This window comes from Elephas maximus, chromosome 6 (genome assembly GCF_024166365.1).
Source record: "Elephas maximus indicus isolate mEleMax1 chromosome 6, mEleMax1 primary haplotype, whole genome shotgun sequence".
Classification (NCBI taxonomy): Eukaryota; Metazoa; Chordata; class Mammalia; order Proboscidea; family Elephantidae; genus Elephas; species Elephas maximus.
The window spans coordinates 77,747,918-77,763,794 of record NC_064824.1 but is presented as its reverse complement, the minus strand read 5'-3'; the positions used below and the strand labels follow the sequence as shown (position 1 = coordinate 77,763,794).

The window sequence follows — 15,877 nt, the reverse complement described above, 5'->3', positions numbered from 1 at the left end:
GAAGGTTTGTGACAACCCTGTCTCAAGCAAGTCAGTTGACATCATTTTTCCATCAGCACATGCTCATTTCCTGTCTCTGTGCCACATTTTGGTAATTCTTCTAATATTTCAAACTTTTTCGTTATTATCATATCTGTTATGGTGATCTGTAATTAGTGATCTTTGATGTTGCTATTATAATTATTCTGGGTCTCCACAACCATGCCCATATAAGATAGCAAACTTAATCTATAAATGTTGTACGTGTTCTGACTGCTCCACGGACCAAGGTTCTCCCCTCCCTCTCATTCTCCTTGGGCCTCCCTATTTCCAGAGACATGGCAATATTGACTTTAAGCCAATTAATAACCCTACGATAGCCTAAGTGTTCAAGGGAAGGAAAGAGTTACATACCTCTCACTTTAAATCAATAGCTAGAAAGGATTAAGCTTAGTGAGGAAGGCATGTCGAAACTGAAAAAGGCCGAAAGCTAGGCTCCTTTTGCCAAACAGGTAGCCAAGTTGTGAATGCAAAGGAAGAGTTCTTGAAGGAAATTATAAGGGCTACTCCAGTGAACACACAAATGATAAGAAAGCGAAACAGCCTTATTGCTGATATGGAGAAAGTTTAGTGGTCTGGATAGAAGATCAAAACAGCCACGACACTCCCTTAAGCGAAAGCCTAATCCAGAGCAAGGCCCTAAGTCTCTTCAGTTCTATGAAGGCTGAGAGAAGTGAGGAACCTGCAGAAAAAATGTTTGAAGCTAGTAGAGTTTGATTGCTTCATGAGGTTTCAGGAAAGAAGCCATCTTCATAACATAAAAGTGTAAGGTGAAGCAGGAGGTCCTGATGTAGAAGCTGCAGCAAGTTATCCAGAAGATCTAGCTAAGATAATTGATGAAAGTGGCTACACCAAAACACAGATTTCAAGCATAGGTGAAACAGCCTTATATTGGAAGAAGAAGCCATCTAGGACTTTCATAGCTAGAGAAAAGAAGTCGATGTCTGGTTGCAACGCTTCAAAGGACAAGCTGACTTCTCTGTTAGAGGCTAATGCAGCTGGTGGCTTTAAGTTAAAGCCATTGCTCATTTACCATTCTGAAAATCCTCGGGCCCTTAAGAATTTTGTTAAATCTACTCTGCCTGTAATCTGTAAATGGAACAGCAAGGCCTGGGTGACAGCACATCGGTTTATGACATGGTTTACTGAATATTTTAAGCCCACTGTTGAGACCTACTGCTCAGAATAAAAGATTCCTTTCAAAATATTACTGTTCATTGACAATGTACCTGGTTACTCAACACGTCTGATGAAAATATGCAAGGAGATTAATGTTGTTTTCATGCCTGCTAACACAACATCCATTCTGCAGCCCACGAATCAAGGAGTAATTTTGACCTCAAGTCTTATTATTTAAAAAATCGATTCTGTAAGGCTATAAAAGAAAAAAAAAAAAAAAAGGCTATAGCTGCCATAAGTGGTATTCCTCTGATGGATCTGGGGGAAGTAAATTGAATATCTTGTGAAAAGGATTCGGCATTCTAGATGCCGTTAAGGACATTTGCGAGACAGGGCCAAGACAGAGAAATAGTCAGACGCTTCCTGTGATCCCTCTTACAACAAAGACCCGAAAAAAACAAGTGAATCAATTATATATATGACAAGCTAGGAACCCTGAGCATCAAAGGCAAAGTTAAGGAATTGAACTGAGTGATGGGAGAGGGAGAGACGGTGCAGAAGCAGCGAGGAGTTGCCAAGCCCCTGGCAGTGCCTCGACTCCGATTCCTTGGCACTTTCCTTGGTGCGATTGCAGCAGAGCTGATGGTAGTTTCCTGGGACATGGCAGCTTCGGTGAAAGAAGGCAGGCAGAGTGGCACACCCCAGACTCTGTGGCCTGTCTACAGAGGGGCTGGCTGAGGCATTTAGGAAGTGGCTGCTTCAGGGAAAGAGGGCAACTGAAGTGCCGGTACCCCAACCCCCTGGTGTGATGGCCACAGGACTGGCAGTGGAGTTTAGGACACAGCTGCTTTAGTGAAAGAAGGCAAGTGCGGGATGCAGCCCTAATCCCATTGAGCAATCTGGAGCAAAGGATAATGAAGAACATCAAAGACACAAGGTAAGTATGAGCTTGAGAGTCAAAATGGGCCACATAAATCAGAGACTACATCAGCCTGAGCCCAGAACTAGATGGTGCCTGGCTACAACTGATGACTACCCTGACAGGGAACACAACAGAGAACCCCTGAAGGAGCAGGAGACCAGTGGGATGCAGACCTCAAATTCTCATGAAAGGAACCAGACTTATTGGTCTGACTGAGACTAGAAGGATCCCAGAGGTCATGGTCCCCAGACATTCTGTTAGCCCAAGACAGGAACCATTCCCAAAGCCAATTCTTCAGACAGGGATTGGACTGGACTATAAGGCAGAAAATGATACTGATGAGGAGTGAGCTTCTTGGATCAAGTAGACACATGAGACTACGTGGGCAGCTCCTGTCTGGAGGAGAGATGTGAAGGCCGAGGGGAACAGAAACTGGCTGAATGGACACAGAAGTACAGAGTGGAGAGAAGGAGTGTGCTGTCTCATTACTGGGAGAGAAACCAGGAGTATGCAACAAGGTGTACATAGGTTTTGTATGAGAGACTGACTTGATTTGTAAACTTTCACTTAAAGCACAATTAAAAAAAAAAAAACATTCGCGATTCATGGAAGGAGGTCAAAGTATCAACATTAACGGGCGTTTGGAAGGAGTTGATTCCAACCCTCATGGATGACTTGGAGGGGTTCAAGTCTTCAGTGGAGGAAGTAACTGCAGATGTGGTGGAAATAGCAAGAGAACTACAATTAGAAGTGGAGCCTGATGATGTGACTGAATTGCTGCAATCTGGTGATAAAACTTTAACAGATGAAGAATTGCTTCTTATGGATAGTAAAGAAAGTGGTTTCTTGAGATGGAATCTACTGGTAAAGATACTGTGAACATTGTTGAAATGACAACAAAGGATTTAGAATATTACATAAACTTAGTTGATAAAGCAGCAAGCATGGTTTGAGAGGATTGACTCCAATTTTGAAAGAAGTTCTACTGTGGGTAAGATGTTATTAGACAGCATTGCATGCTACAGAGAAATACTTCATGAAAGGAAGAGTCAGCCCATGCAGCAAACTTCATTATTCTTATTTTGAGAAATTGCCAACGTCACCCCAACCTTCACCAATCCTGATCAGTCAGCACCCATCAACATCAAGGCAAGACGCTCCACCAGCAAAAAGATTACAACTTGCTGAAGGCTCAGATGATGGTCAGCATTTTTTAGCAATAAAATATTTTTTAATTAAGGTATGTACTTTTTTTTTTTTTTTGATATAATGCTATTGCACTCTCCGTAGACTACAGTATAAATGTAACTTTTATATGCACTGGGAAACTAAAAAATTTGTGTCACTGGCTTTATTGTGATACTTTCTTTATTGTAGTGGTCTGGAACTGAACCTACCAATATCTCCAAGGTATGCTTGTATTCAAGTTATGTTTTGGGTGAAATACACTGAAAACACACATCCTTGATGTACCTTATGACCCACGGTACAAATAAGGATCAGTTGCATTTTTTTTGTTATTTGGGATTCTGACCAGTGAGATAACCCCTGTAAGGATATTTATGGTTTCCTTTTTGTGTGTGTGTTATTGGGTAGGTACACTTTTCAGAATTAGGTAATATTCAAGTGAAAGACTTATTTTTAGGTGAAATACAGTATAAGCGCAGGTTGCAGCATCCTTGACGTACCGCATGTACATTTCTTGCAATTGTGAAGGATCTGGTCTCTGAGCTGTAAGTACTTGTTTTGCAGTAAGAAGTAATTTATTGCAATGGCAATGTTCTCACTATAGTGCTTCCTTTAGAGGCGTTAGTTTTACGGAAGCTGAAATTATGCAGTATCTCCCTTTGTGTGTTGTCATATTGGTTTTGAGGCTCTGAAAGGTTGGAAATCATTTACCTGCTAGGACCACCAGAAGGTGATGCAGAGAATGTAGCCCTAAGAACAAGGAGGCTCGTATATCAATTATGTGCAGCCAGTGTAGGATACCTTTATGTGTTACCCGTGTTTTCCAAAGTTTCGCTCAGTGAAAAAAAATTGATGAGACAGAATGGTTTTTCCTTGCCTCATTCTACCTATGTTACCTCTAGTGTTCACTGGTATATATGTGTATCTCATAGTATTTAAATTAAACCATTTTACATAACGAAAGATTACCAACACTGAATGCTTCAGTATGCATTCCATTAGTGAAAAAGTATTACATCATCAAAAAATAACAAACAAAATCATTTGGTCATAAAAACCAAGCTCATTGCTGTCAAGTTGATTCCGACTCATAGCAACCCTCTAGGACAGAGTAGAACCGCCCCCATAGGGTTTCCAAGGATCGGCTGGTAGATTTGAACTGCTGACCTTTTGGTTAGCAACTGTAGCTCAGCATATGTCTTAACCACTGCACCACCAGGGCTCCTAATTTGGTCATGAAAGGGCTGAATCAGTTTATAAAATTTTCTTTATAAAAGAGCTTTCTAGAAGAACAGCCTATAGCACGCAGCTCATCACTCCTTGTGCAATCAGACTCTCCATTGTCTTCAGAGAGAGGTCTCTGCCTTACAGGCCTGGTGCCTTTAATGGGTGAGTAGCTCCTGAAAGAAGCATTGTGACACCTAGATGCAGAGTTCATTGAAGCTACCTGTCTGAGGAGCCGTCATTTGTTATAGCATGAGAGTAATATCAGAATTTCCTGGAAGTCAGTCATCACAGGAAATTATCAGCAATTCAGTTTCCTTTTTGCGTTTACTTCAGCCTTGAGGGTAATCAGAAAAGATTATAGTCTCTTTTTCAGCTTTAATATCACTGAAATATTCTTCTCACTGAGAGTATGATTGGTTTCCAGAGGCCAGCTTTTAACTCCAACTTCAGGAAGGCCAATCACACTGTAGTGAAAGCTGCCAACAATTAATATTGTGATATCATTCTGTTGTGAGGCAGAGGTTGATGATTCCTGACTAATTAGACTAAATTTTTTAAAATAAAGTGACATATAAGCTTCTCATGTTGTGAGATGTAAGTGTTTGTCTGACTTTAGTGGAAGTGTTAGAGGTTCGGAAGAGGCAAAAGGGTAGATAAAAATTTCAAATGAGTGTTGTCAAGACTTTGAAAGGTCCAAGCATCTTGATAGGCTGAACTTCAGAATAAAAAAAAAAAAAGGAAAAACCGAACATGTTGCCCTGAAGTTGATCCCGACTCATAGTGACCCAATAGGACAGAGTAGAACTGCTCCATTGAGTTTTCAAGGAGCAGCTGGTGTATTCAAATTGCTGGCCTTTTGGGTAACAGCCGAGATCTTAACTACTGTGCCAATAATTCAGAAACATTTCTGAAAATCTTTACTAAAACTACTCCGAGTAAAAATTTTCAGAAATATTCCTGAATTATTCTTTCTAATCTGACATTACAGCCTCCTAATATTAAAACTTTTCATGAACGTTACTAAAGGATTTGGCATGTTTCATGACAACTTGCTATGTTGTTCACGTAGGTTTTTCTCCATTGCTTCATTTAGAAATCTTGATGCCACATCTATGGCCAATATATAAGCAAACTGGACACATTTTTAACCTGGTGATTTCATTTGCTATATTCCATTTTCCTTTGGTATATGGTTTACTCTATTCAGAACGTATACAGAGAGTGTTTTGTGTATATTTAAAACATATTTGATGGATAAAATAGAGTTTTGCCTAGAAGTAACTATATATTTCCTTACCAAGAAAAAAAAAGGAAGACAGTTTAGTTTAAACTACTTTTGCTTTGAACTGTAGCCTTCTTGCCATCATGTAAAAAATAATGATAAATCAAATCGACAAATGTTAAATGTCAAGCTGTACCATTAACAGAGACTTATTCAATAAAGCAATTATCACTGCAGAGAGCACAGTAAGGAACTTTATTTAAGATCTTCATTTTACTTTCACAAGTATTCTATATTTTATGTAAGTGCAGGGACAAACTTGAACCAAATATGTCTTCTTCTGAGAAGACCTAATACTCATACACATACATACAAAAGGACAATAGAAAGAGGAATATATGATGTAAAATTTATTTTACATCTCCTGTGCATAAAATCACCCAGGGATTACTTTCCTAATTAAACCTCTAACATGTTAAGTGTGTCAAGGTGAGCCTGCAGGAGACAGAGGACCAATAGTATCAACACTGATATAGCCGTGACACCCTTGGATGGGGCTTAGAAACTGGAGACAGATAAAATACAGAATGCCCAACACAAGTTGAATTTCAAATAAACAATGAATTATTTTTAATATAAGTATTTCCCTTGCAATGTTTGGTACATACTGATACTAAAAAAAAAAAAAAAAAATTATCTGAAATTCAAATTTGACTACGTATCTTGTGTTTTTATTTCCTAAATCTGGCAACTCTAGCAGGAGACTTGAGTTCTTGTCTTATCTGAGGAGTCTTAACCAAGTCACAAAAATTCTTCAAATCTGTGTCCTCATTTTCAAGTGAGGAAGCTGGATGAAAATCAGTGGTTCACACATCAGTAGGCCTGGGACCTGACCTACTGGTTTTAACCAGAACTCAGTTTTTAGTGTTTTATTGTATTGAGTTCTTAGTTAGGATTTGGTTTTGGGGTGGGAGAAAGTTTCTGGGACTAAAACTGAAACAGACATATATTTAAGTTTGAAAACGTCGATGATCTCTGCCATTTTACCACTGCATAATAAGAGTGTGGCTTTGAGGAGTAAAAGTCCAAGATGTTTAGGGCTGGGTATTTCAGATTTGTTGCCTTGCATTGAGCCTGTGGGAGTGAGCCTCGCCAGTTGTCATGTTTCTTCAAGGATAAGAAATGTGTTGTCTTCCATTTGGGGAAAAATGTTTTATTTCTGCTTTGTTTTGCAGAATGAAGAGTGTGTCCAAACAGGCCCAGATTTCTAGTTTTGCACTTGTTTCTGTCTGGTGGAGCTTTCCTTCTGTCTTATACCTTTTTAATTTGTGTCACGGACCTGTTTCGCCTCAGCATCAGGATATATCTGATTAGTTACTGAACAGCCTTTCAAACTTAGCTTTGACAGAATGGTTTTGAAAGGATGTCAGTTAATGCATTTGGCTGTTCAGGAGGTGTATTGATTTTTAAATCAAGAAAGCTCATTACTTCCCAAGTCTCCTAGAAAGCCCTTGTAAGATTTTTTTAGTCCATGTGCCAGGAAACAGGCAAACACATACTTTTTTGGATTTGGAGGTTTAGCATCAATGGTTTTTTTTAAATGACATCTGTAAGTATGAGCAAGTAGTCTTTGGTTACTTGTACACCATTTTTTTCCTCCTAAAAATAAAGAATTCTATTTTTAAAATTATATATGCATTAAATATATATAACCAAAAGCCCTGCTGCCGTCGAGTCAATTCCAACTCATAACAACCCTATAGGACAGAATAGAACTGATCCACAGAGTTTCCAAGGAGCAGCTGGTGGATTTGAACTGCCAGCATTTTGGTTAACAGCCAAGCTCTTAACCACTGCATCACCAGGGCTCCATATATTTTTCTGTCTCTTATCTTTGGCACCAAACTTTATGTTATGAAAATTTAATCTGTGGATGAGTTTTAGGGATTGTGTTCAAGTCACTAATTTAAAAAAGAACAAAAGGGGAGATCAAGAACTGGGTTTGTTTTCTTTCTCAGATCTTGGCCTATCCTTCCAAACTTCAGAATAGGTACCGTCTTCAAATGTGCTATGGAATAATCACTTCTCATGACCTAGCCTCAAATTATCTTATTTAGTATTTTGCACATTTATTGAAAAACTATTCTCCAACTCGTATCTCTTAAATGAAGTATTTCGCGTTTTATCTTACACTAAGGAGATACGATACTAAATAACATAGGAAACACACAACAATGTCCTTCAGGTTCTTTCGGTGAAATAGTTCCCATTCTCCTCGTTCTGAATTGTGTATCTGGCCAGCTTTGTTGGTATTTACCTTTCTGTGAAGCAGTTCATTGCTAGCGATGTATGTCTCAGGCTGTTTGTTTGTTTGGAAACATAAATACGTCTCACTGAGAAATATAAAGTGTAAATTGTTCGAGGGCAGCAACTTCCCTAGACAAAAAGCGTTAACAGTATTTATTATCAATTTGTTTCTTTTTCAGGGCTATTAACATTCACAATAGAGCTAAATTTTTAATAATTACCTAAGGGTTGTTTTTAATTTTCCTTGAAATTTTTGTATTTTTTCTCATTTTCCCTTAAATGGGCCTCTAACAATTTCATATGAACTCTATTTTACCTCATCATCTTTCAAATCTATATGCATACATTGGCCAAAAATTATTTTTATTTTTTGGAAGAATGAAACCTGAGTATTGGAAATAAAATGAAAAGTGTTTCAAGAATTATCTTTGCATCGTGATGGAAAAACACCTCTCTCCTAATGGTTTCCAGTCACATCAAGGCATTAGTATGTTCAAGAATGGAAACAAATAAAGTAACGCACTGGGTTTACTTAGGAGACATAGTTCGGCTCATTACCTTAATGCTTTTTCCCCACATCGAAAGCAGCAGTTGCAGTTGAGTGTTAGGGTAGGCTGTGACCTCTTCTAATAGATTAACTAGTTATACCTTTCAATCTGCATTTTTTTTAAACCTGAATATTGGTACTTTTGGAATAGAATTTTAATTTTTTAGTTTCTTCATCTAAAGTTTTATTGGAATATTAACACCCAAAATATTGTTGAGTGTGTGTGTGTCAATGACAGCTAGTGAACATTCAGTTAAGTCCCATGCCCATTACAGATATAAACTGGAAATCTTATTTGTTAACCTGAACATTTTGAAATGCTCTTTGTGGTGGCTTCTTAAATTACCCAGCGGCATAACTACAGCTTTGCTGCATCACTCTTGATCCCTAGCAGCATGGAAAATTACCAAGCATGTGGAGCCAGCCAGGAAATGGAACATTTTACATTTGTACTGACCATATTTGTTGCATACAAGGGCCTACTGTCCGAGTTGGACATTCGGCAGCAGTTAGGTACACAGATCTAATATTATAGCGTCTCCTATTAGCAAAACAACTGCTGTCTAATAAAGAGCTTTAAAATTATTTTACTCAGAATAGTTTAAAAAATTATCCTTCCAAAAATATTACTGGCTTTTCCCTAAAGAGAGGCAGACAGTGAACTACATATCCATTTGCTTTTCACTCGAATACTAGCTGAAAGATTAGCATTTTGAACTTACCCAAAGGCACCTTGGATGATAGGTCTGGCAAGCTGCTTCTGAAAGGTCACAGCCTTAAAAACCCTATGGGGCAGTTCTGTTCTGCACACATGGGGTCTGGGGTTGCCATGTCAGAATCAACTGATAACAGCGCCTCCCCTCTTTAAGGTTCTGAAAGCATTAAGGATAAAAACACTATTTTGTTATAGTATCTTCACAAACGACTGTAAGATCTTAGACAAAATATGTACTTGTTTATAAAACAAAAGAAGTAACTCGGGGTTGTTTTCCTATTTGCTAACGAAGCACTAAGCCAACCACACTGGGTGGGTACAGAAACTCACTAGGATGCACTCCACACGAGACATGTCTACTAGCACTTAGAACTCATGCTTAGAGAACTTCTCTATAATGTAGATTACTTTCATTTCCCCTTCTTCCTGGGGATAAATGTGATCATAGTGTTGAGTCTGAGATACAGTTGTTTTCTTGGTGCTTCATAATTGAAGAATATCCACTGCAGAGATCTCACAGACCACTTTGAAAGCATGCTCCTTAATCTGCAAGCTTTACTCATTGTACGATTCTGAATTCTTTATCAGCTTCCCTAAATCAGGGGAATACTTGGAATAGTTTTACATAAAGAACTATCTGAATCACAGTAGTATCAGGAAACCATGATGTGTTTAGGGGTTATCTGTTTTAAAATATTGCTTCTTTCCTATTCTCTTGTTTTATTTTTTTCTTGGTACTTACCGCACTCCACAAATACCTTATTTATTCTATTAGCTTTAGAGGCCGATCCCCTCAACTAGAATTAGGGTTTTTGAAGGCTTGTTCTCACTGTATCTCCAACTCCTAAGACAGTGCATGGTAAGTACTTAATGAACATTTGGTAAATAAATAAACTTTCAGGAAAATACTGTAAGTCTATGAACGAATTAGAAATCATATCCATAAAAGTGTGATGTGTTGGAAAGGGGCAAAAATTTCCATGGATAAAACCTCATATACCAATTTATATAAAACACAACCTCTAAAAAGGTTGCATCTTTTCCTATCAGAATAGTCTAGAAAAGGAACATTAATTTTGTGGCAGAAACACTGGAAATGCAGACTTTAGTTTCTCTTTCAAAATAGATCACAGAACGTTTTCTCCTTATTTTAGTCATCCTCTTTGTCAATGAAATATACCATTTTGGTTGAAGAATTCCAGAGCTTCTCAAAGAGGGCCTGACAATCTGGAATTTGAGTCAGAAATATCAAGCTTTCTAGATGCATTCAAAAAATAATAATAAACAGAAATAAAAGGAAGTGTTTGGTTAGTTGTACCTTGCCCCCAAGAGAGAAAAAGGGATAAATTATTCCACCAGATCAATTTTTTAAATCCTCCTAACTGCTGAATGGAGGTGGTGCAGTGATTAAGAGCTCAGCTGCTAACCAAAAGGTCAACAGTTTGAATCTACCAGCCACTTCTTGGAAACCCTATGGGGCAGTTCTACTCTGTCCTATAGGGTTGCTATGAGTCAAAATTGACTCAGTGGCAACAGGTTTGGTGTTTTTAACTGTTGAGTGGAGCTCCAGTGTGTCTTCTTGACAAACCACTCCTTACATCCTTTCAAAATTAAAAAAAAGACCCAGTGCTTCACTCTGATTGGTTGCCTCATTTCTGGGCCAACTTCACTTAAATTTACTATAAGGAATACTGACCTCCAATAGATGGGACCCTGGAATAGTAGGAAAAGATGAAACCCTGGGTTCCATTTAATTGCTGCAGCAATCAGATACTGCCAATTGTCAACCACCCTCAAAATACTTAGCAGCCTACCACATTTTGATAAAATAAACAATGACAGCTTTTTTGGGTCTGGGACTTAGATACAATGTGATTTGTCTATTATTTTCTGAAGTGTGTGTTGTGTTACTTTCACCTCTATACCAACAAGTCCTGAGTGAGTGGTTAACTTTTTGGTGGGGTAATGATATCCCAATGGAAGAGGGACACGGTGTTGTTGCTTGCAAGGTACAGTCAATGTGCAGTTTCAGCAGAAAACTGGAGGTTCTTAGGGAAGCACCTTTCCAGACAGTCAGCCCTTAGTTTAGTCAACAGTTCGTGAAGAGAGGTACATGCCGTTTGTCTTCCCTTCAGCGGCAATGAAGGCGTTCAGGCAGGCCCTGTCAGGTGCTCTGGGTAGAAGAATGCAGTATGAGCATGGCAAGTCCCAGATTTTACATATCCCAGGTGGAAAAATGCAGATCTCATGGTAGCATGCCTTCCCAGTGTAATGATCCATATGGTTGATTTTTATTGAGCCTACTGATTTGATATCCAAAATAATAAAAAGTTGTATTATGATTGAAATAAGTTTGCTAACGATATATGACTGTTGTACTTCTTGATCTTTGAGAGAAGAATTTATGTTTTTAATGGTCATTTATCTGTTTTGTTTCTATTTAATTTTTCAAGGATTTGCAAAAAGCAAAATAGTAATATATAGGCATGTAGTCAGAGTATTTAAATATAAAAGGCAAATTTTTTTTAAGTAACTTTAAAGAAATATTGATCTTCAATGATGCAGCTATCACTTCAAAATGTCACTTCATGAATATTTGAAGTTCTAATGAGGCTCTATTGTCACATTCTGTTGTATAAATGCAATATGGAAAAAGGAAGGGATAAAAAATAGTTCTTTTATATTACTGTAATTCGATAATATCACAGTTAAAAAGTTGATGATTTGCCAAACTTCCAGAAAGCCCTAAGTCACCAGGGTTTAGTAGCCAAAGTCTGTTTTACAGTAAATCTAGGACAGGTGCAAATGATGAATGCCACCTGGTAAAGTGTAATCTTTAAATATTCCTGGAATTTTTTTCTCATGCTTTTTTTTTTTCTGTTTGCAAACCAAACATTTACAATGGAGAGAAAGGGGAGGACAGCCCAATTTTTTTATTTATGCTTTTCCTGAAGTTATACAAGAAGTTATCCTAAGAATATCATAAGTGGGCCAGAAGGGAGAAAACAGAGTCTCATTTCGCCAGGGAACTTTCACTTAAGCATGAAGTAGACCTTATTTGAGATGGCAGCTGCCCTCCCTGACACAGATGTTCTAGGATACACCCATCCTTCTTCCCAACCACACCCTACAGCAGTGCTACACATGGTACCCATCATCTATGTGTATATTCCTTTAGCAGGGAACAGTATGGGCAGAGTTAAGAGCTCAGGCTCTGGACACCTGCCTGAGTTGGAACTGTGGCTCCAGCACTCAGACTCGAGGTGACAAGTTTTTGAACCTCTCAAAGCCTTGGATTCCTCATCTATAAAAGGAGGATAATTATAGTATCTGACACATGTGATGGTAGAGACTCCACAAGCTAATCCCTTAATACAGTTCTGGCCCATACATAGTAAGAGCTTTGTAAGCCTAAACTGCTATTATTATGATGTTCATTGGTGTTATTACAAAGCTAGAAAAGGGAATATAAAAGCCAGTATCCCTGGGAGGATAATACACTGAAGTCACCATTAAAGAGAGGACCCTGGAGCTTAAAGTGTGAGAAAAATCAGAAAAAGAGGAAAGGACCAAACTGTAGGGGGTGGAGAAGAGGAGACGGACCTTTACATGCCTTCTCATGCCTCATTATTTTGCTTGATGAATGTTTCTTTTCCGAGTCTCCAGTTAAGTAGGGTGTGTACTATCTTTTCTACTTTTTTAACCTCTAAAACTATGTACTTCCTTTTGGTTGACTCATCTACCCATATAGGCCAGGACAGCATCTAAAACATACAAAAAAACAAATGTATTGCTGTTGAGTTCATGTATCTTAGATACTCTCCTCTGACAGCATTCATCCTACCTTTAGTGAAGGAATGCAGTGTGTTTCTTTTCCCTGTGGCTAGGTTTTACTTGCAGCTACATATTTTTACACGATTGCTTACACTGTGCAGATGTAAATTACTTTTTGGTATGCTCACTGAAAGTAATGATCTTTAAAAAAAATCGCACAGATTTGTAGTCCCCATAATTTTGGTAGACACAACAAAGAGATCTGTTTGTTCTTATTCTGATACTGAAAATATAATAGATGGTGTGATAGGGCCAGCTTCATTACTTCATCTTATAAGGACTATAATATAAAAGTTAATTTGCCCATATGTAGCCTCCAATTACCTCCTCAATTCCTGGTAGCAACGGCAACCCCATCTTTCATTTTTATTACGTACCTGTTAATTGGACTAATGGGTTTTGCTTTTCATTTCTACATAATTTTTATTAGAAAAAGTGGCAAGTGTTAACTCTTACTGCTTTCCAGTTAATAAGCGTTTTAAGGTTTTTAATCAGAGATGAACAAAGAAAATGGATTTTTTAAATAAATTTCATACTAGTGTGCTTGCTAGATTCAAAATTCCAGATGACTACTTCTTTTACTTTTTTAGAAAAGAAGAGGCTTATTTGGGACCAATAAATTCTGCCAGGTAAGGAATGTTGGTAGCTAGAGCTGTGCAGTAGTTTTCTTTTCTTATAAAAAAAGCTTCTGTAAGTTGTAGTATTATTTACCAATCAGTCATAATTTTTTCAATCCATGAAGAGCTTTCTTTTGCAATGTGAACTAACATGAGCTAATTTTATATGACTATGTAATAAGGCATTGTTTTCATTTAAAAGTTATATAACATAAAAATTTTAAATGAAGATTTTTGAAAGCATCTGTTTATTTTTAACAGTCAAATGTCTAGGAAATGCCAATTGAATCTTTGAAAATGAGAATTTGTGGTGTGATTTCAATACCTTCACTCTTTATTCTCACCTGAGTATTCTATATATGAAATTATTATGATATAGATACCTACTTTTTATGATACTAAATTGAATCACTTGCATGTATCACATTTCAGAATTTATGAGAATGTTTTTATTCATACCAAATATTTTATTCATCCTGAAAACTGGCGATTGAATAAAAGAATTACTGTTGATTTAGTTACACATAAAAATCTCATTATAATTACAGAGAACTGATGTTGCATTAGTGGAGGAAAAACATTAAACCTAATGTAAGTTAACATTGCAGTTATTATTTTTATTTAGTTCATAGAGTATTGTAGGAAACCAAAAATGAAAATTCAGGATTTTATCACTTTATACTAAAGTATATAAATATATGGATATCTGACAACCTTCTCCATGGTACTGACAAGTCTGTATCCCACTGAAATGACTCAAGTATTTGTAGTTACTGCATCAGATGGCAAATACTCAAAACATCAGCTAAACAGTGTCTGTTTCAAGGTAGCAAATGAATTGGCAAATGGAACATTCTTTTTCATATCATTAAAATCTTCTTTCAACTATATTATGTCCCTTCAAATGTATTTGAATAAGAAATATAATCATAGAATTCCATGATAAACAGCAGAAGAAGATAAAAGAGATCTAGACAGGAGGAAAAAAAAAAAGTGGATCTCTTGCTAGAATGTCTATAAGGAAATAGAGAATCAGATGGACAATGAAGAAGATCTTTTCCAAGTGAGAAACATGGGGGAGAAAGCTTCGATATGATTAGTGGTGAGTAGGCCAAAGGATGGAAAGGCAGCAGGAGTTAATGACAGGTGACAAGGAAAGGGTAAGAGGGCTGTGATGGTTTAGTTGATTTTATAAGGACCATTAGAATTAAAATATAAACCAGAAAAGCCAATGCCGGTGAGAGTTTCTAAAGAAATGTCTTTAGTTTGTACTCAGAGAGGAATGGCTGAGAACTGGCCTGCCTTTACTTTTGGAGTGCTCAGCCTCAGTTCCCCTTAGGGGATGGAGAGCTCTCAGCCTTGGGAATATGGAGGGGATATTTTCAGGCTGATGTGGTGCAAATGTGACATTTGAGCAAAATAAAGCTGGACGAAGGATCATTTGAAAAAAAATGTGGGCACCTAATGATTTCAAAAATTTTAAGAGGATGTTTATATTCGAGGGTGGTGTTGGGACTGTCAACAAGTATCTTGGTTTACTAAAAATTTGGAACTAGATTTTCATCAGGTTTATCTTTTGTCTCAGTGTTTCCATATTGTGGTATGGGAATAGCCAGAATATGTACATTTATTTTAGGTGATGCAAGTTTTCATTTTTAATGTTAATTTTCAATATATCTATTGAAATGAGTAATAGGGAAGAAAGTAAGTAGTACATTGAAACTGATTTCACAAATATCATTGCTGAAGCTTTTAAGAAGTCAATTTTAATTTGATTTAAAGAAAAAATGTTAATTATAATAATAGATATGGGTATGACACAAATAAAGAGGCACACAGAAAACTACTGTTTGGGAAATATTCATATAGTTTTAGCCAGTGTAGTTCACACATCCCCAGATGTAAAGTATTTTTCAGAGCCTGAGAACAGAAAATACCTCAGTAAAATGCCCTTGTTTTTTAACTTTGCAAAACAATGTGGTTCTTTCATCCCATCAACATAGTTAAGCTATTTTATTTTTAAGACTGTCCAAATTGACTTACCATCTCAACTCTCAAGAAATATAGTTTTATGTTTTCCAAATAGATAGATGACATCTAAGCATATGCACTTGTGAGTAAAATAAAAAAGTAACTAGGG

The 15,877-nt window shown here is 37.2% G+C and overlaps 1 protein-coding gene across 5 annotated transcripts in view; it reads left to right on the top strand.

Annotated features, from left to right (window-relative positions):
• ZNF385B (zinc finger protein 385B) overlaps nt 1-15,877 on the top strand; it is a 402,225-nt gene that overhangs the window by 318,795 nt on the left and 67,553 nt on the right. For 3 of the 5 annotated variants that reach the window (XM_049887563.1, XM_049887564.1, XM_049887566.1), the window contains one exon: nt 13,711-13,749. The exons of the other annotated variants lie outside the window; for them this stretch is intronic. In XM_049887563.1, coding sequence (XP_049743520.1) covers nt 13,711-13,749 — 39 coding nt within the window. The remainder of the gene's footprint in view (nt 1-13,710; nt 13,750-15,877) is intronic. 5 annotated transcript variants of the gene reach the window in all.